Genomic DNA, 21,509 nt, shown 5'->3' with positions numbered 1-21,509 from the left:
TTTATCCTCCTCCGTCATTCCTTTACCTGCCACTCACAATGGAGTGTTTTCTGTGATGTTGGGGTAGCAATCGATGAGAGAGGAAGAAGAAGAAGAGGTGATTTGGTCGGTATACAACATGGGGGGGGGAGAAAAGGGAACCTCGCCCTTATTTAAAGGTAAAGCGTGAAGTTCGCCGCACACGGTGAGCCGGGGAACAGCAGCGGAACAGGTGATCCTGCATGTAAAGCAAACAGGTCAAGGTTGCGTGTCTGCTGAATGAGGTGTGCGTTGTGAGCAGGTGTTAAAAATGAAACATTGTGGCAACACTGTGACAGTGCATGAGCACTAAGGTCGTGTACTCACTGACAAAAGCACTGCGACACACAACCTTCTCATTCATTTTCAATGAACACCTACGATAGAGAGGGCTTCCAAGAAAAGACACTTGAGTCTGTCCAGCGAGAAGGTTGAATCTCGCTCAACCATTGCTTCAGCACAATGCAACATTGTATGACAATGAATACCAGAGGACCTTCTGGCAGATCACATGAACACTGTTCACATTGTTATCGCTGAGACGAAAGATGAACTTACGAACTTGGGTTTCCTGGGTAGTGTTTTTTCTTATGCATTCTCTATGCGTGTTTTTTATGATCTTTTTTGAAGGAACAGTTGATCATTTTGGGTAAAACGTTTATAAAAACTCTAGTCTAATGACTGCCTGTCATTGCAGGTCCCTCCAGTTTGTACTGAACTTGATAAAATCTGCTTTTAGTTTCTATGCCTCCACTTGTTACAAAGCACTTTGATACCATTTGGTGAATTTAATCCATGATTTTGAAACCACTCAGTTACTGTTTGTACCTGTTTTAATTCAATTCTTATTATATCTTCTCTGAAATCTATATTCATATTGGTTGTTGTATTTATATTCTTGTTTTTAAAAGATCTACTCTACTAAAATACAAGGCTACAGCCAGGAGCCAGTTAGAAAAGACTAGAAACAGGAGGAAACAGCACAACAGTTACAAAATCTGTGTGCAAGCACATCACTAATATACAAAATAATCTCGTTTTAAGTTTAAAAATGACCACTTCTGGAGTCCCAACTGCTGAGACTCAAAGAAGTTAAGCCAAGAAACAGTCCAACACATAACCCCGTGTAAAATGGCAAATTATTGTCCGTACACTTTGATTTTAATAAGGATTAAACAAATGAGATGTATTTAACGGACAAGTATCAGAAGTCTCGTCAGAAAAAGAAGAAGACATAATTCCCAAAATGAGTAATTTTTTTATCACTAAGCTGGAGTCTAAAAACTTGGCTTTTCAAACCTCTCCAATAAAAGACGAACCCCGACCGAAAGATGAAGAAGACTGAGATTTTCACTGATTTCCTGCTGTTTTGGCATTTCAGTGTAGCAGAGGTGAAAAACAAGCTGAAATACGGAGGCACTTCTTCTTCACATGTAAACAGTGCTTTCAGACTTAGTTAACATTGTGTAAATTCATGTTCGGGAGTTTAGATAGATCTTCAGGATTGTATAAAAAGTTTGCCAAATGCGAAACCAAATGAATTTTGCTGGGGGATGCTACAGTTTTCAGTGTGGCACACGAGATAGATATATGATAGCACAGTGTGCTGCTGTGATTCAGTTTTTGTATTGATTATCTGATTTACTAACTCAGTTAAATCAGGTCCAGACACTGATATCTATCACTCGGCTGCCAATTGTCTGGGAATACAAGCCAAGTGAGCTCGACGGAGCGCGGCAGATTTGTGTGATGTGACTTCTTTTGAGCCGGCTGCATGAGATATGGGGTCAACTTCTGTGTTTTCCACGGTACACATCATCATTTGCTGGTCTATTTGTGCTCGGCTCGCCGTCCGCCGCCTGTGTTGTTGTGCACCGAGCCTCCTGATAGGACCATGTTGATCCAAGCCTGACAGCAAATCAATACAATGTATTCCCTCTGCATCAGTGTTGCTGGATATAAAAAATGTCTTCAGAGCTCAGTCTTAGAACATGAAAGGGATCGGCATGTAAGGGGTGTCGGTGTGGTTTAACTTCTCCAGATTTCGGTATAAATAAACAACAAAGTGGTCACAGGGCTTAGTAAGAGATTTGCTGCTGTGCAGTATTGGATTTTTTGACTACTCTGTGGATGTATTTATTCAAAAATAATGAAGTTGTATTCTCTTGTACATGCAGAGTATGCATTTTTGCAGCATTTGCTGATACAGATCCTCAATGAGTGATACACAGCTCTGCTTTGCCATGTTTTTTTGTTATTTTAATATATGTGAGGGAAAGAAAATGTTTCCCTAAAAATGGCGATGTTTACGTTTAGCCCAATAATCCTCATTTTTGATTTTGAATGTTTTACTCATGGCTTTCCAAGTATCCTCATCAATATGCAAATTTCCCGTTATGGCCATTGAGCTCAGAGGACTGAGGGGGCCGAGATTTCGGTTTGCACGCTCTGTATCTGTGCCTCCAACCTTTAGCTCATCCTGTTTTGACACCTACAGTGTCAAAACATTCCCTGAAGTCAAACGTGCAGCGGGCCAATTAAACTCCTCACTAAGACTGTGTGTGGTTATCAGGGCATAACCCCTGTGCGAGAGTGTGTTTTGTAGTCTGCTGAAGCCTCGCTCTGCACCCAGCCAAGAGACAGGCGGTGAGCCAGAAGCGGCCGCTCACACAGAAGGCGGTCTGAGCAGCCCTATAGATCTTCACTACAGGAGGTTTCACACCGGGAGCCGGAGTGAGCCTCCGTCCTTGTGCCGACTTAATGCCCAACATCAGTCCCCGAAATCAACTCACACCCACATGAAAATTGTCTTACCTCTTTGTGTGTGTGTCAAGACACCCTGCCACTCTTCTTTACGCTCTTAATCTACCTGTTTACCCCCCTCCTCCTCCTCCTCCTCCTCATCCTCCTCCTCCTCCTCCTCCTCAGCCTGTCTAACCCCCGTCTGTTTCTTTTTCTTTCTACTCAGGCAACTTGCACTTTGTTGATCCTTGCGTGTTCAGCTGTTAAATCCAGGCAGTTCAACTGTTAAATTCCAGCAGTCGGTGAAACATGACAGTAAGATTTTGCAGAGGGCTCGCTTTGATTACGATAACTACAGAGAAAAACACTTTGTCAGGTCCCTCTTTTTTCCTGTTTCTGTCAGATGAATGTAACGAGGCCACTGTGCTAATACGCGGCGCCTCTGACGAGCTACGACGTCACGGGCGTCAGGCAGTAACAGAAACTCTTTATTCTCTGAAGGCTTTCAGGCAGCAACAACGCCCCTTTGAGTTCGCAGCTATTCTCTGTAATCTTTTTGTTTGATTCTGTTTTCTTTCTTTTTTTATATTGTATGAGTGTGTTCATTAAGCAGCGTTGTACATTCCCACACACTACTTTTGCAGAAGTGATTTCAACCTCACACCAGCAAGACCAAGACAAGCTGTGAATTTCTCTCAGAACACTGTTCAAAGCCTAACCACCTAAGCCAGAGTGTGATCTGCGGCGTGAGCCTCGGCTGGATGAGCGCTAATGAACGGGAGCCATATTTGATGATTTCTGCACGGGCTAAGTCCGCTGACCTCTGCTAGTTTATTGCAGTTCTTTCCAGGAGAGACAAACACAAGCGGATGTCTCACACCACACACCTAAACAGTCTTGTGATGTGGTTCAGAGGTGCGACGGTGGAGATGAATGGCCTCAGCGCGGTCAACCTCAGCCATTCATTCGATACAGTAATGAGTCTGAGGCTTTTCTTTCAACCGGTGGACACTCGGCGGCGAAACACAAGTTTGATGAATGCAGTGGCTCGGTCCTCCTCGTTAAATTCCCAATAAGATGAAAGTCAGGCTCTCTTTCATATATGGTCTACCATTTATTGTTTGAAGAAAAAGAAAAAAAAAAAATTTACCAGTATCCTCTCAACTCCCCCCGCCTATGCTTTTACCTTGTGCGTCACTCGTGTCCTTGTGTCCACCGACTGATGAAAAAGGGCCTCTGTTCAGTAATAATCACATGGACTCGCCACTTAAATCAGGGGGACTAATGGCTTCCAGTATGGTCCCAATACACTTTACATTAGGATAAAGCATATAGCAGACAGATCAGATAATACAAATCAAAATAAAACAACCACATTAAAAACAGGGAGGGTAAAGGGACTGAGTTCAACAAACAGTCAATGACAGTCTTTTGGTAGTCTGACTAGTAGGAATTCTCCTCCTTCCGCCATTTGCAAGACTGTCGCTGCGTCCTCGACTGCTACGACTGCGATCGAATTAAAGAAACTAAAACCAGCCAGAGCATTTAAACTCCCCTTCAACAGAATAACGTCTCAATTTATTACATCGTAAAGTATCTTGTTTTCAAATTGCAAATACTTGTTTATTAAATTTATCAAAATGAAACACAACATACTGGTATGAGAATGTGTATTTAATGAAAATACAAGTCATTTGTAATTCAAGAAATAAAAAAGACTTATTATTATATTCTAGTCATTAAGTCGCCTCAGTATGGGCTGGATTTTGTGGGGCCAGCTGTTGTCTTTATTTTGTGTTATTTCATTTATTATTCAAGTAACTTGACCTGTTCTTTTAACTCTTAATGTAGCCTTCTCTAATGTTGCATCGACATAGATCAAGTCGGTGGTTAAAACAGGTTTCTAATGGAAAAAAAGTCCTACATATGTCATATATTATTAATGATTAACCCAAAATCGATTGTCAAGGCAACCGATAGCTTAAGATTTGCATCCCTGGTTGCTACCATCACTAGTCAGCACCAGAAGTACTACTTGTAATCATTTTATTAATGTATACATTCAAATTACATATTAACATAATTTGCACTGTAATGTCATGTCTCCCTGGTCAAGTGTTGTTTTATGTGTGTTTATTGTAATCTGCGACCACTCAGTGGCCTCTCGTAATGGTTGTTTTACTGGTTTTTACATTGCTCAGGGATTTAATCTTGAACTGGGGGTTTATGCAGTTTGTTTTATTGTCTGACCTTATCTTCTTTGTCTTTGTCCTTGTTTGTGAAGGGCTTTGGTCAGCTCATGTTTTTAATAAATTGACTTAAAGAAAACAAGCGAAGTGAACAACATCGGTCGGCTGGTTCATCTTCGATGTATCGAAGCATTTGTTGCTATGCGATGGCACTCCCCCGATGAAAATGCCATCGTAGTGATCAGGCATGTTTCCCCTGATAGATGTTTTCAATTTTCAACAGACGTTATTTTCACCTTTATATTTAGTGAGTTGCTGTCAGGTTTTGTGGTGTAATGTGCAGTGTTCATAAGGCAAGGCGCCAAGTGCCACACATTTTGGCGGCGCTCAGAACACAGTTTGGTTACCGAAGGGTGTGACTCCAGCAGTTTCAAAAGGCTATAATTGCAGTCGTCTTCACAACAGCATAAGCTGTGCTTGCTTTTGACTGTTTTCTGAGTGTTTTCTTACCGTAAAGGGGCTCAGTTGAACTTCTCTGTTGTGCTTGAAGCCAGTTGTTTGTTCATGTTAGCGGACTCCATTTCTGAACTAACGTTAGCCTCAGTTGTTCGTCACATCCTTTGGACTGTTGCAGAAAATCCGACATGAGTCCTTCGCAAACAAATCCACAGTCCAGCAGCATTAAACATACTTAAGCAAATCACCTCTTATTTTTCACTTCATGTCACAATGCACTCACATATGGCCAATGAAAAAGTGATTAACACATGAAAATTGCCCCTTTCAGTCTAGTCGACTAGTTAAATTTCGCTGAAAAGTCAGGGAAATGAATCCAAGCTAAAACAATGTGCGCAGATAGGTCTTACTAAGCGAGACTAGCATTTTGGAGATTGCAGTGATATCTATGAGATAACGATCAAATGTCAATGTGAAAAAAATCGTATTAGAAAGCAGTTAATCAGATTTGGAATCATAAAAAATAAAAACTATCTGCGTGGCACAAAATAAACATCAGAGAAATAAAATGTCAGACCGATTATTGAGACTGTACGCGGGTATTCTACTGTTAATAATTATGGATTTAATTGAATGGGTTAATTTGGCATTTACACTCATATTCTTCAGACTGTTTATCACTGGAAATCCTTTTGACTAATTAGGACCCAGATGTCTCACTGAGGCTTTCCGCTACTTAACAGATTTATCTAATTAATATGTGAGCTGCACGTTTCAATTGAGTGTGAAAAAGAGATAGATGGACAGAAAGAGCAACACCTCAAACAAACAATGTAACGAGTCAACTGAGCTCTTGCATACTTAATTTAGGTGCAATGCATTCTGCCATATGGTACTAGGAGGTATGTGATGACTGTAAAGCCCCACATGTATAGAATTAGTCAAATCTTGCAACTTTCTTCTCTTAATTAAATCATATTTTTAGTGATGTGGGAGATACCATTTAATGCTCATGGAAAACAGCCTTTGAGATCAACTTCTTGTCTTTTTGTTACCTCCTGCTGGATTACTGTAAATAAAACACTGATAAGAACAGAACATAATCCTTCTTTGAACTGTGAAAAGGCGTAAAAACAATATGATCCCCGAGACACGTTTAAATATTAAAAATCATTTAAAGAGAGTTTTAAATAAGCTATCATTACTCCTGGCAGATTCATTAGAGCACCATCCTAAAGAGCTGGCGGTCAGCTCCTATCTCACTTTAGTTACAATGAGCACCGCGGTGCAAAGAGAGAATCCTGATCGTGTTGGATAAGTGACACCAAATATCAGTGAAGGTGACTTAAGAGCAATGTGATAATAACTGTACAGTCTTTGCGTATGCCACATCACAGCACAATGAGGGCCTCCTGCCACAAATTGTCCCATCACTTCACTTTAACTGAGCTGTCGTGACTTCACAGCTTAATTGAAGTGATTTCAGGTGTTTGGTTACACAAGTGACAGACAGGGAAGTGTCTTGACTGGAATCAGCCACCTTCTATTAATATTCCGCCTCCCTGGAGTGGCTTTAAACTCAGATAAGAGGGTAAGTGTGACACCTAGTGGCAGAGGCAGTAAGATTTGTGTTTCCTTCTCATGAGGAAAACCACAAATGAATCATGCATGATTAGTGACACGAGGATCGTTTTGAACAATAGGTAATTGCTGTCGCTTTTTGTGAATGCATCACAGTAATTTGAAACAGGGGCCTGTCGCACGTTCAGTGATTAAATTATTCACAAACCCAACCTCGATTCCATATATACATGACCTGGTTTTGTGCTTTCCCCAAGACACGCCACAAAGAAAATCACTTTGTCATGTGCGTTGATAGCAACTAAAATACCTCACACGTGCTGTTTAAAACTATAAATCCTGAAGCCAAAGTCAACAGGGGGTTAAGAAGTTCCTGCAGCTCCACATTTTCTTGGCAGCCGAAAGACACCACTCCATATTGAACTCAGATGGAGCCAAGTGTCCTCAGACTCCTCTGGTGGAGGGTGAAAACACACCCTATCTGAAGAGATTGTTTTCACAGTGTGCCGAAAACTAATTACAAGCAATAAATTAATTTCACGCTACTGCTTTAGAATTAATTGCATCTTTTACAGAAGTGAGTGGAAGTGATGGCTCAAGCAGCTCAGATAAGGGTTGGACACACAAAGTGGTCTATTGAATTAGGTGGCTTATCAGTGCCATTACTTTACATAAGGATGCACTTGATAATCCGTAAAGAAATTATCTAAAAATTCCCATTTGTTTGTTGTTTTAATTGCTGCTAAGGTATTTTTTTTGTCATGCAGCTCCCATGGTGCACACACACACACACACCATATGTTGGGACAGCTGAGGACATTGTTTTGCATGTTTCCAAGCTTCTTCTGCACTGTGCAACAATGTTTTTGCATGGAAAAACATGAGGCATCTTATCATTTGAGATTCCAGTGCTGTCAAACTCTTCCCCCTACCTCCCCTGGTTCCTCAGTTTGGACCTCCCTGATACATTTCACACCCGTTTGATTTGTAAGCGTCTATAAATAAACTGTCTGTCAAGTGATTTTTTTTTTTTTTTGCAACTCAAGTAACTCCTGGGTCACAATGCTGTGTCATCACTGTGACCAGTTTGTGAGTCAGAAATTCCCTGACGGCACAGCAGAGAGTGTGAACTCTCCACACCATGCTAAATATCAGGGCCTGTAGTTTAATGCAACTCTGAAAAACCTCATCATTTAAATCATTGTAGCAGATTTCTAGAATACTAGTCAAACACAGCAGCTCTTATTTCTGCAGAGGATACTAATTAAAAAGAAAAAAAAAGACTACTTATTGGTAAAGTAGGGCTAATAGAGCTGCTGCCTGTGGTTGGAGTGCCTTCTTTTAGATATTTGGGTTAACTGCTTATTTTTCATCATTTGGAGTTAAGTGACTTTTCAAGATTCCTCCCTAATTGGTCCCAGTGGGATTTTGAGCAAAAGCCCTTTGATGTTCACATCTCGTTCACATCCTCCCATAATTGTGACAGTATTATTGTAATCTGTGCAGATAATGTTGTTGTATTTTTTTTAACGAGATTCCAGTGTTTGATGGTAGCTCGAGACCGATTTAATTCCAAGATTTAATCCTCCCTAACCCGCCCTGCTCTCTGTTGTCATCTTTGATACTCATCACCGCAATCACATGACAGATGGTTCCTTTTTCTGGATCCTGTAATTATATTTCCAGCTTCCAGATTTGTAATTCTTTTGTCATCTAAACAAAAGTTGGGGGAATTGTTTACGAGCAGCATTTCTTTTTTAATATCATCTATGAATTAATAATCCATTATCAGCCTGTGTAATAGGATCACCAGCTCATAGGGGAATTCAATTTGTCTTTCAGTACGTTTGTTATACTGCTTTATTAATTTATGGAGGTCTGTGCATTATGCAGCTTAGCTTGTTTTTTTCTACAGAATCTCATCTTTTTTATCAATAATTCATTCAAAGTGACGCTGATTGGACCGTGCAATGAAACTCTTGTTGCTGGAAGATGTTCTCCAAAGATCATTTTACTGGAGACTAAAAAAAGGGACTACAATTCAATTCAGTTGACGCAACAGGTAGCCTACGGCACTGCTGGCACAGAGAAAAGAGGATAATTACAAGAAAGGCGCAGCAGTACTGTATGTTCAAGTGCATCAACTTGATCTACCGAGGGTAAATATTAGCTAGGAGCCAGTTTGTGCAGGCTCAAAGTGCCACACCCAGTAAATCATTCACCACAGTACACTCAGAGACTGAGCACAATGAACGACTGTGCTCTGCTCTATTATTCTGTTTTAGCAGTCCACCAAAGTACAAAGTCGAAACAGTGAGAGGAAGCTTTTTTTTAATTTCACAAGTTAATGTGTATCAGAAAGCAAACCATAACATGAGAGCCCAGCTGTAAGCAAAGCCAAAGTGCATGTAGTTGAGTCAGCTTAAATAGCCTGTTCAATAATGCATTTATTTCCATTAAATTAAGGTCACCACATTCTTTAATGACATGCAAAATTACAACTTGAACAATTTATATATACACGTGAGAATGTCAGATTCCCTTTTCATTTACAGGTTCCAGCATATTTTCCTGCTCTGCTTTGGCTTTTCTTGTATCAGATCATTGTTGTGTTCAGACGGTTGCATAAGGTGTCAGTGACACCCTGCTCCGCCCGTTCACGCCCTTGTGCTGACTTTCACAGGATTACTGTCAGAATGTCGCAACAACCTCGATGACACCGAGGGCTGAAGCTACGCCCAGTCGGAGGTCAAGAGCCGCACTGGAATGTGTTTGCGCAGATAATTACAGTGTGTTTTGGAAAACCGGTGAACAGTCAACACTTTTGTTTAAAAGAGATAAATGATTGTGAGCAAGAAGGTATTTTCATGTGACATATTTAAAAAGGCACTTATTTTATTGTTTCATATTTTAGTTTTCTTTTTCTTAAAAAAAAATATCAAAACTCAACAAACATTTGAAAATCAGCCACACAAATGCAAAACTGTGACTAGTTTATCAATAATAACCAAAATACCCAAAGTTTGTTACTAATTGATAGAAAACCCCACAGCCCTTCACTGCATATATCTATACAGCTTCCATTATGAACCTGCAAAACCAGCCCATCACCCTCAAAAAGCGGGTGAAGCTGATGGGTGGATCGATGGAAAAAACAAGAATCTACAGGCAAAAAACACTCGATACAAAACACAAAGTATGTACAACGGATTGCATCAACATAGTTTTCAGTGCAAAAGACTTTTTACCAAAAAGCATCAAGAAAAATAAAGACAAAAAAAATCTAACAACAAAAAGCAAAGCAGGGCACTGCACACACTCTGTCACCACCTGCTTGTTCTGTTTGTCATTCTTGTTCAGGGGCATCCGAATCATTCCGCATCCTGTACAGTTAAAAGTAAACACCATTCTTCCTGAGCGTTATTGTTCATGACTTTGTGCAAACATCTGCTAGAGTTTTGAACTTCGGTCCGAGGGTGTTTAGGAAGTCCAGGTCGTTGTTGTCGGCGTAGTCACTGCAGCATCCGACGGAGCCGGCTGCGGAGCCCGCGCCCTCGAAGCCGTAGGCGTGGATGATGTCGTCTGCGTACCGCCCATCCTCCTCTGTTCCCATGAAGGACAGTTTCTACGAAACAAAGAGGAAGGGAGAGAAATCATGTTATTACTTGCTGTAGACTAAAGCCTGAGCTACAGGAGGCGAGATTCTCCACTGTGTGATAACGTAAGTCTGCTCAGGATATGACTGGCAGCCAGATATTACACGGCGAACAAACACAAACAAGTTAGAAAGAACTATTATTTCTCTGCAAGAAGCTGAGAAATATTAAAGTTTACAGAGGATACTATCACGGCTTAGAGAACAAGATTATATTACACATGAGAGTTACCGAAGCTCTTCCAGATAACAAAGAAGTTATTAAACCACAGAGAATAAAAGGTGTACACTTCTGGACATATTTAATTCTGCCACACTCTCCCACTTACACTCACAGACATGTTTTTTTCTACCTCTACGTACATTAATATTAGCATGCTTTGAACTATAAAACAGCCTTACCTGGTGTAGGTAGCGCCCGTTTGTTTGCCAGGTTTGAAGAAAAGCTGAGTCCTGCATGTATCTGCTGTCAATGTCCACGCAACTACCAACAAGATGGCCTCCATTCAACTGGTTAGCACCGTACAGGTTACTGTCGTATTGGCCTGAGTAGTACTCTTGCGCGTCACCTGTGACAACACCGGACGTATACATCCCGTTCTCATGTACGCTATGGCCTCCAATCGTGCTGGAGCTCTTGTTCCCGAGCCATCCTGGATTCACCGCAAGACCCTTAACTGAGCCCTTCGTCACTTGGTCAACCGCAATAGAGGGAACAGTGATGAGATCCTGTCGAGCAAGACAACAAAAAGAAAAAAAGTTGAGCTACAATTAAATAAATGAAGCAAACTGAGGGGGGGAAAGATAAAAATACAATTTCTTTATGAGGGTATGAGACTAGGCAATGCTTTTATTATTACGTCCTTACCACTTCATCCCCTGGGGCTTCAGTGTTTGATTTTATCAGGATTCCACCACAGTCTTCTCCATCAGGAAATGTACTCGGCTTATCCTTTGTCACGCAGAAAAAGGCGAGCAGTAAGCCTGCAACAACAAAGCAAGTATGTAAGAAATGAGTGCGCAAGAAGTGCATTTCTTAATCAACAGTGCTTCACGTGTGGAGTGAGAGTGAACATAATGACATTACACACTTTATAATACTAGCAAGTGCCAAATAATGCATACAATGCTTAAACTTCTATAGTTCTATCAGTCCTAGAGCACAAAAGGCCTGTTTTATTATCTACAGAGTGTAGCCTACACAACTCTGCAGGCAAAGAGTATAGCAGTGCGAGACTCACCGAGCAGTAGGAGGAGGGCCAGAGGCAACAGTAGAGCCAGTATACCCAGTCCCCCTAATGACACAGAGCGATCCTGGGACAAGCAGGCTCCATTCCTGCACTCGCAGATCCTTACAGGCACTATCTGTTTTTCACCTTTGCCCTGCAGATCCGTAATCATGACCTCAACGTCGTGAATCCCCAAATGAAGCCCTTTGATCTGTCTTAACGTAGCTGCTGTATCTGAGGAGGAAACACAGGTGCAGAAAGCATGAAGAGACTTACGTTTTTCTCTGAGAAACAGCAACTTAACAATTCACAGAACACTTTAAACCTTTTTTTCAGGGCAGAGCAGGGTTAGGTGTTGTAAATATGATGCTTTTAACAAAAAACAAATATATCCTTTTGTATGAAAATAATTACCCTCTATAACTGTCAGCACAAAAAGTCTAACAAGGTTAAAATTGGTTGCCATCACAAATAGGACAAAAAACTTTTAAACCCACTAAAACAATAGCAAAACAATGTCAAAATGTACAGTACATAATATTTTTTATATTCTTATGTTGCCATTTAGAAAAATCTGTCTCAAGAATCAATTTTGTTTGTCCACCAGGGAGAGCAAGTTTATTTTTCAGCTGAAAAATGTCCCACTGAGTACATATCGTGGTCATGATTCTTTTGAAAGTGTGTTTTGGGTTTAGCCTTAAAGAATGCTTGATTTTTGCATTTATGTTATGTTATGATATGTTTAAGGGTCACCATGTAGTTAAAATAAAGAATTTTAATATTTACACTATTAATGAGGTAATGATACAAACTCTGAAATATTTATTATATCCATGACTGAATAAACAAGCTGTTCCCAGAGGAAAATAAGGTCCCCAGAACACTGTTTGAAGCTAGAAAGGTGGCAGGGTCTGCCAAATATAAACAAAGTAAAACAGTAAAAAAAAAACTGTGTTGTCCTTTTAAGGTCAGTTTGTTTATTCAGTTTATTCAGTCATGAAAACGAAGAGTTTGTTTATTTTGTTTGTTTAGGGATAAAGAAAACCACACCTTTAAAATCGTTTCAGCCAATATGCAGTCATCAGATTTTTTATAGCTTCTTTTAGCTTTTAATATGTTGGAGTAGTTACATTTACAAAAGTACTTCACTTAAGTACTTAAGCATTTTAATTTTTTGCTACTTTAGATTTCTACTTGACCATTTTTGTGACAGTTAGTTATGAAAACAGAAGTTACAATGAGTACAACCTCAAAGTGTGTTAACATTAAAATGCTACTGAAACCTGATCCAGTAATGTAATATATATAACTAACAGGGATCATTCTGCTGCATGTCGACAAGCTTTTGCTGAAAATACTTCTGAACTTAAGTAAAAGTGCAGGACTTTAATTTGTAATGGAGTATTTGTACAGTGTGATACTGCTACTTTGAATAAATGATCTGAATTCCTCTTCCACCACAGTCGGTTTCAGGCTCAAAAAATCATTATCAGTCAAGTGGTAAACAATCGATGTTATGCCTGCCTCTGGCTCGTTGACTGGCCATGAATGCTTCTGTTAGATTTTGTGTTTAGTGGTTTGTTTTGACAGCTTTCTCACACACACACACACACACACACACACACACACACACACACACACACACACACACACACACACACAAAATATACTGTGTGAGTCCTGAACACGTCTTGCAGAGCTTTTTCAGTAATGTTCTGCTGTTGTTAAACATGTCTCCTGTCAACTTGAGTCACTATTCGAGGCTACATGGTGTGAGTATCTGATATACAAAAAGTTTTTATCCAAAAGGTCCAATAACAAAACTAACTGCAGCTCTTTACCAAACATAGATCAAATGGGTAAATATGCAACCACCTACCATTAAATGGTGTCAACGACCATATGCCATCATTATTAGATGTAAGACTAAAGCTAAAGGGGGCAGAATAGGGGGCCTGGTCGGGGTCTTCAGCCACAACAATCACAGAGCCAAGCTCTCCCGGCTTCTCACAAATCACCAGGGAGGAACCACCGGGGACCTTTGGCATGTTGTCGTTTTCATCCTCCACCACAATGATCACTGTTCCTGTGCCTGTCTTGGAGCCTGAAATACATCAGAATTACATTAGTAATTGTCAGTACAGAGAAAAAAACCGATGGACCTAGTTGTGCTGGAACTACACTTGTCATTTCCCTGGAAATGTGAAACTCTGATATGCTGAGATAAGCCCAATTTCCACCAAACAACTGTGAGTCACTGTATACAACTAGTCAGAACATAGCTGGCAGTTTGTTCAGACAGATACTGGTAAGGGTGGAGCTGATGTCCCCTATAATCTTCCGCTGGTGTAACAATACCATTGAAAGGTGTGGAGCTGACAAAGGTGTCGTCAGTGGTTATTCCATTTGTAAACACAACACCTTCTCAAACCACAGTTGTCTTGGTGGCAGTATGATGGGTATCGCCAAATATGAAACCAGGTAAGAGATGTGGTAAAGAATAAGATAACAGCGCACGTTTGAAGCCTGTGGTTTCTTTATCAGTCCAGTGGTTATATAAGGCTTAGCAGTGTTATGAAAGCACAGGAGGTAAACTTGAGCTCTAAGCAATATACATGCATTTTTTTGGGTGATTAAAGTAACAGCTGTGTGGAGTCAACGGAAGAGGAAATGTACAAACTTACTGGCATCAACAGCCTTCATGGTGATGTTGTACTTTCCATCCTGGACGAAGTGTGACTCTCTGTCAATTGTGTTTGCAACCCTCAGCTCTCCGCTGTTCTTGTCCACATTGATCCAGGAGGCTGGGTCTGTGACCTTGTAATAACTGAGAAACAAGGGAGAAAAAGTACTTGTGTATTAGCAGCACATTCTTCCATTCAGCAGTGAAAGTCTGCCCTCCAGTGTTTGAGAGGAGTAACAGAAAATATAGCTGGGGTCTTCAGGATTAGCTGCAATTCTGTCTGTTACTGTTACTAAGTAAGATGGCTCACCTGATGCCGTTGCTATTCTGGGACTCCGGGTCTACAGCTGTGTAACTTCCTATCAGCGTGCCGTTCGGTACGTTCTCTTTGACAGTGAAGGTAACGGTAGGAGCTGTGAATTGTGGACCCTCGTCGACGTTGGTGACAGTCACATCCACAGGGATGGACTCCCACTGGGCGTTGGTGCTGCTCAGGTCAGCTTCATTACGTGCCATGATCTCAAGCGTTATTTTTTTGTTCTTCTCATGATCTAAGCCCTGGAAAAACAGGGAGGGATTGTGTTGTAAATACAAATGCTGTGATATAGGTCTTGGCTTTCCATAAAAAGGAAAAATCGTACTCACCTTCGTGACATACAGAAGCCCCTCGTTTGTTTTGGGGTCGGTATCGATTCTGAAATTTCCATTCTCGTTTCCTTTAGTTATGATGAACTTAGAGATCCAGTTTGGAGTGTTTATCAGATCCTTATCTTCAACGGGAATTCGTAGGATAAGTTGATCATTTTCATTTTCTTTGACAGTGGCTTTGTACTGAGGGAAACAAAAAGTGAAAACACTTAAATTAGACATCCATTTTTTTTTTTTTTGTCAAACAGCTTCAAAACACATTGGTTTAATGCCCTGTACAGTGATAACAAAGACTTTCTATAAATTGACACCTGTTGTGTTAAAAGGCCTGTCACAATAACTACTTCTGTTAGACAATATATTGTCCCAATGTGAAACAAATATAAAAAATAAAAAACAATAAAAAGGGAATAAAATGGACTCTTGGGCCCTTGTTGACACAAATTGCATGTAAACTCATCGGGCAAGTGTGATCGAGGTCATGTACCTAAAATATGTACAATAAAATATGTGCGATAAGTCCATAATATAATTATTGTGACAGGCCTAATTGACACCACACTTAAAGACATTATTTCCAGATGTGTAACTGCTGATCACTTACAGGTGTTTTTGTGAAAGTCGGTGGGTTGTCGTTGATATCAGTCAAAGTAATGGTTGCTGTTCCGGTGTTGGACAGACCATTGTTTGCACCGTTCATGTCTTTGATTTGTACTATCACCATGTGCTTGTCTTTTGTCTAAAGAAAGAAACATGACAAAATGATACATGAAAATTTAAGCAAGATGTTATGATGACGCAAGAGGCCATGATAAAGCATTTATACCATCGTATTTATAAGTCAATCACGGATTCGATGGCGCTCACCTCTCTGTCCAGGGTGTTGGTTTTTGTAGTGATGACACCTGTCTCTGGGTGGATGGCAAACAGGTCTGATCCAGACAAGAGAGTATATCTGATCTTGACGTGATCGGTCCCTATTTTGTCTCGGTCTGTAGCGTTCACCAAGCCCACCTGTGTACCTGTGGTTTAAAACATGGTCATGGAGCGTCATTCACACTTGGAACGTCAAACACCACAGAATTTCTGGTGTATATTTTCATACTCCTCACCTGCTTTGCTTTGCTCTGGCACACTGAACTGCAGCTGGCCAACGAATGTCGGAGCGTTGTCGTTAATGTCGTCTACCTCTATGGTGATGGGCAAAGGCTTGTCTGTCTCCTTTCCTGTTCTTTGGTCGGTCACTCTGGTCACTAACTGTTTAGAGAAAAAAAAAAGTCCACTGGTTAATTTCATAGACCAAACGATTAATCAAGTCTTTGAGGGAAATACTCGTCAGATTAATCGGCGAGGAATACAATAGCTGGTTTCAGGCCTAGTTCACACTCACTGTAAATGAATTAATCTCCTCACGATCAACCTTCTTGAGCACCCTTAACATCCCTGTCACCCGGTCAAGTTCGAACACACCCGTTGGATACTCATCGAAACCAGGTCCACTGAAGCTGTAGTAAACACTGTAGTTGGCTTCTGTATCTGAAGCAATCTAAAAAAAAATAGAAAATAAATGATTAAAAGAGATACAAGTAAACAGTTGCACACAGATTCTGTTATTCATAAATCATCTCTCAAAGTTAAGGAAACCCATTTAGGCAGATTCCAATTAGGATTGCGGTGGTATAACACGCTGTGAAAATTGACAACTATTACAGCATGGACATTTGAATAGGGTATTGAATTCTGCCATATTAGTGTTTATAGAAAATGTAATAACACTGTGTTACTGTTATTAAAAAAATATAGGCAGAGGTGGCAAAAGTACAGGCATTTCTGTGCAAAGCTAACTGAAGCTCATGTCATATTAGTATAATTCAAAGACTATTAAACCTAAAAAGGTAGAATCAGTAGGATTTGTCTGAGTTGTTTTTGTAAACGCACCAGAAAGATAGTTGATTGTTGAGACATAAAATGCGACATTTCGGGTTGGTAAAAAGTAGCAAATAATCGATGAATCCTTCTCATAAGCATTAAACTAAAGTGACGAGCATGTTCTCACATTGTGAGGCGTGGAAAGTACAGGTATCTGTTTTAAAATGCGGGGAGTAAAAGTAAATTTGGCAACTCAAGTGAAGTACTAGATACCTGAAGAATCTACTCAAGTACAGTAACAAAGTATTTGTACTTCCCACCTCTGAATACAGGACTGAAATTATAATAACACATTTGTTCAACCTAAAAACAAACTCGTTCTTTTAGGCATCATTCTAACTGATGATGATAATAATAATAAAAGTTGCGCAACACAATGTGTTCTGAGATAAATATCTTTTCTCATAAAACTCATACCTGGCTGACAATCTCTTACAGGCAGGTACAAACACACTGAAGAGATTAATCACTGCAGAAAGTCATCTGAAAGTCATGTCATGATTAACAGGTGTGTCTGGGTGTGTGAATAAAGTTAATCTAGGGTGGGAAAAAAGACAATCTTACCCTTTCAATGTCTTTTGGATAAAATCCATCAACTTCCTCCAATATATGAAAGGTTGGGGGGCTCCACCGCCTCTTGAAGCGCCTCAGTAAGCCTTGGCCTCCTTTCTGCTGAGACATGCGACCAGATCAGGAAAAAGACAAAGATCCAGCAACATAAAGACCTGTAGGAGGACACAATCCCCTTGTCTTACCTTCCGTTGCTGCATTGCATCGCGGATAAGGTGAACTTCCATCTCACGCTTGTGTCCTGTGCTGTCCCAAGCCTCCACAGAAAATGTCTGCCCTCTCGCCGACACGGACACAGACTGCAGCGCTACTATTTCTCCATTACTGTTTATTGTAAAACTCGGGTCCGACACGGATAAGAGCGTTGATTTGCCGTCGCAGTCGGCGAGATTCACTGAAAAACACGAGAAAAGGGGGTGAAAAAATGTGAAGGAGGAAGAGTAAAATGTGGGAGAGGAAGAGTAAAAAAGTAATATATACCTTGTGTGATGTGTCGTCCGGCCTCGACTGTTTGTGGCACATGTACGTAGAGAGACTGCGGGAGAAAACACGACTCCGCGGCGGACAGGACCTGGAGAAAGGTCGATGGAGAGTTTTAATCGAATAAAAACTGCGTAGAAATGTACCCAAAGCTCCCCCTTAATTACAAAAATAACCGCACTCCTCTTTACTTACTACTGACAGGAAACAAGGTAAAAAGGGGGGGGGAAAAGAGCTTAAACGCCACATTTGATACTTTTAAAGGACATAAAACAAAAAGTGGAAGCACTCACCAGCAGCAGGCAGATGTTCAAAAATAAAACACTCGCCATTTTTTTTGACAAACTCCTCTTGGCTGTAAACTCACCGGAGGTTTACCGACCTCAAAGTGAGAGGTGAAGAATTAGCGTCGGTGTTAAAAACTCAAAATTAACAAGTGGTGTACTCCCACACTCCCTACCCAGCAGGACTGTGATAGCTGCTACCGACGGTGAGTCAGAACACAGAGGACACACCTTGATAGGGACTGCCCCACCCAGACTGGACTGTGAGAGCCTCCGGGCGAAGCACCTTACAAAGCGGTATGCTCAACGCACCCAACACTCCCTCAAAGTTTTTGCACATATATATATTTCATTTTTTTTCTGCCAGCAGGGGGACACATTGCTCACATATTCCTCCAGCTGGAATCAACTGTTGAATGTTGCAAGACACCAAAACAAAAAAGCTGCACACCATATAATTTCTCATGGGAGAGTTATTGCTCTGCCACATGAGATCCAAAAAAAATAAGCCTTTAAAACCCACTTTTATAGGGATATTGCATTGATTTGTGTCCAGGTATTAGGTAATTGCATGTGTCTGCTTGTTTTACAGGACATTCTGGTCTGAGAAATCCACCTTAGGTAAGCAGATGGACCCCCTTGTGCCTCCTCCTCTCTTGTCTTGCAGCTCCAGTGAAGCATTCAGGGCAGGAGGAACACAATCGGGCTCCTCACTTAACACCACAGGAATGTGCTGCTGAATGAAGCCTGCTGTGGAGGAGGCTCTTCTCCCACAGCGAGGCAATCTCTATCTCTATAAACTGCTGATAAAAAAAAAAAAGTGAGGGCGGTCAACAGCCACAGCAACATGAGGTCTGTGTCCTTAAAGGCATCCAACTTGCATCTACTGTGCTGGGGAGGGGGTGTTGTTTAGGAAGCCAGAGTACAGTACGTGGGGGCTGCAACAGGAAAGGTGAGAAAAATGTCAGGAAGACGTGTGAGCCATGGGCGTGGACGTAAACGAAAAGGCTGTTTGGGCTGAGAGGCTGCACGGCAAATGTAAAACAGACTGAGTAAAATACCCTCCTGTCACTCCCAAAGCTGAAATGAAAGTGAATTATTGTCGTGCTCAGGCTTTAGTGTTTGCACACAAGCGCACATGTAAACCCGTTAATGTTTCTACTCTTTCTCCTGGTGACACTAAGTCTGACCTCTGTCTCCCACACTGTACACTCACTAGAATAAATGAGCCACAGCTGATAGTTGTAAGATCCTGTAAATAACAGAATTGCTCAATTTTATTTCCTTTTATTTTTCCTGAGAAGTGCAGTTAGTAGGAAGTGTGTGTTTCTGCAGAAAATGTCTTTCAGCGTCATTATAACATTCAACTTGGATCAAAGCCTGCTTAAGAAAGGTGTGCTGTTTGGTGTCAATGCCAGAGGGCACATGACAGGTGTTTTCAGACGAAATGTGCGACAGCAGAGCGTTTCCAATCAGATTATGACGACGACATATGTGTCCCTGAGGTAAGAAAGTTTTCTGAGTGCATAATGCACTCCACCCTTCCCTCTCCACTCCCGTTGGCTGAGCGCCAGGGATAGGCAGGGTGGAGTGTGCGCGTCATGTGTTTCAGTTCATGTTTGGGTGAGACAGATTGCTGAGTGCCGTCTTTTTCGAGAATGATGTGAGTAATGGCCACCTGATTATTATTGAGTAATGTGTAGTACTTGGTTCTGTGAAAGTGACATCAAGCATGACGAAACATACAGTAATTTACTTGTTAATTCAGGAGAGGCACACCTGGGAGCAGCCTACTACAACAGCTGGATAAACTCCTGTCTTAATAAACAGAGGTGTTGACACACGTGTTTATATAAAACATGTTTCCATTAATTGTGGCATTATACATTTCTGCCAACCAGTCAAATGTATAAACTTTACATTTTTTAGTTTTCAGTTTTATGTTGTGTGACAAGGTTGCGCATAGGGTCTTACCACCCCTCCTTTCCTGATGAGAAAGTCCGCTCTCATGTAATCTGAGCACATATTCGGGTTTATGTCCACAAAATTGGCAAACCTCTGAGTGGTGGCTTTAAAAGCGTCTTCGTCTCCACACATGCCCATAACTGTCCGTCTTTGGTTTTGTCTAACTAGACAGGACATGGAGACTAGATTAGTGCATCAAGCAGCAACAAGCTTCTTTTCATTTTCTCTCCGACATATCACAAAGGCCATCAACTCTCGGCTTACAGTCTTGCCTTGAGCTGTCTGGTGGTGAGGTCTTAGATTAGATTATGATATGTCACAAGTGTTTCCTGTTTATAAAGGCTGCATGACAGTAAAGTGATGCCATTTTTCCTGAACTTACCAGACTGTACTTGTTTCAATACTTGCCTTTACCCACTTGGTCATTGAATCCGCATTATTGATGATTATTGAGCAAAAATCTCATTGTGTTAATATTTTATTATGAAGGAACCAATAGTCATCTCTACAATATTGTCGGATCTCCCACTCCTAGCAGTTTATAAAGTGTGTCAAGATAAAGCCCAAAAATATTGCAATATAATGTCTATTGATATGTATGAGACGTTAACATGTTCTTTCAGACGACTAGGCTTCTCATCTCGTTATAACACAATTTGACAGCATCCCCAAAATGACCCGAGAGTTGAGTCAACACCTTTTAAAAAGAGTTTCAACAAAAGGAGGATTTATTGTAGAGCTGCATTAGTTTTAAAGAGGCACACACCATAAACCTGTCAGATTAAACTAACAGATACACAATTTATTCTTGATCTGTATCATCTATATTAGTTTTTAATTCAGCTCTCATGTCATGGACTCATTCATTAAAGGGCTGCAACTAATGCCTGAGAAAATATCCTGACTAATACACCGCACCGATACCCCAGCGTAGGCACGTATCGGTCGGTAACGACAGCAAACAGCTTGGCGGTTTTTACAGCAATGTTGACGCGTGAATCCTGTAAAAGCAGTTTGGTCACTCAAAGTGGACACACATACGACACACCCTGGTTCATGTTGTGGTAAAAACATGCTCTG

General features: G+C 40.9%; 1 protein-coding gene across 2 annotated transcripts; it reads right to left on the bottom strand.

Annotated features, from left to right (window-relative positions):
- Nucleotides 1-9,300: 9,300 nt before the first annotated feature.
- Nucleotides 9,301-18,653, bottom strand: dsc2l (desmocollin 2 like). Of its 2 annotated transcripts, none has more exons than XM_073491087.1 (16): nt 18,474-18,653; nt 18,181-18,271; nt 17,886-18,094; nt 17,695-17,799; nt 16,592-16,747; nt 16,314-16,458; nt 16,069-16,223; nt 15,806-15,940; nt 15,199-15,384; nt 14,864-15,111; nt 14,555-14,697; nt 13,750-13,974; nt 11,883-12,104; nt 11,510-11,625; nt 11,044-11,370; nt 9,301-10,611 (listed from the first exon to the last, which is right to left on the bottom strand). In XM_073491087.1, exons 1-16 carry the CDS (start codon nt 18,510-18,512, stop codon nt 10,414-10,416), a joined length of 2,700 nt encoding a protein of 899 aa, XP_073347188.1. In that variant the 5' UTR covers nt 18,513-18,653; the 3' UTR covers nt 9,301-10,413. The 2 variants fall into 2 exon arrangements, with proteins under 2 accessions (XP_073347188.1, XP_073347186.1); XM_073491085.1 differs by having other exon boundaries at nt 17,695-17,802; nt 18,474-18,601.
- Nucleotides 18,654-21,509: the final 2,856 nt, after the last annotated feature.

This window comes from Pagrus major, chromosome 21 (genome assembly GCF_040436345.1).
Source record: "Pagrus major chromosome 21, Pma_NU_1.0".
Lineage (NCBI taxonomy): Eukaryota > Metazoa > Chordata > Actinopteri > Spariformes > Sparidae > Pagrus > Pagrus major.
The sequence above is the reverse complement of the archived record's forward strand: the minus strand, read 5'-3'. Positions and strand labels throughout refer to the sequence as shown.

Bases quoted from the DNA above. Each gene is read 5' to 3' on its own strand.
- dsc2l (XM_073491085.1), bottom strand. From the start codon at position 18,512: ATGGCGAGTGTTTTATTTTTGAACATCTGCCTGCTGCTG. The intron at 15,941-16,068 runs GTGAGCGCCATC...TTCTTTCTTTAG, and splicing joins CCAACACCCTGGACAGAGAG to ACAAAAGACAAGCACATGGT. The intron at 12,105-13,749 runs GTAGGTGGTTGC...TTTCCTCCTCAG, and splicing joins GTCGTTGACACCATTTAATG to ATACAGCAGCTACGTTAAGA.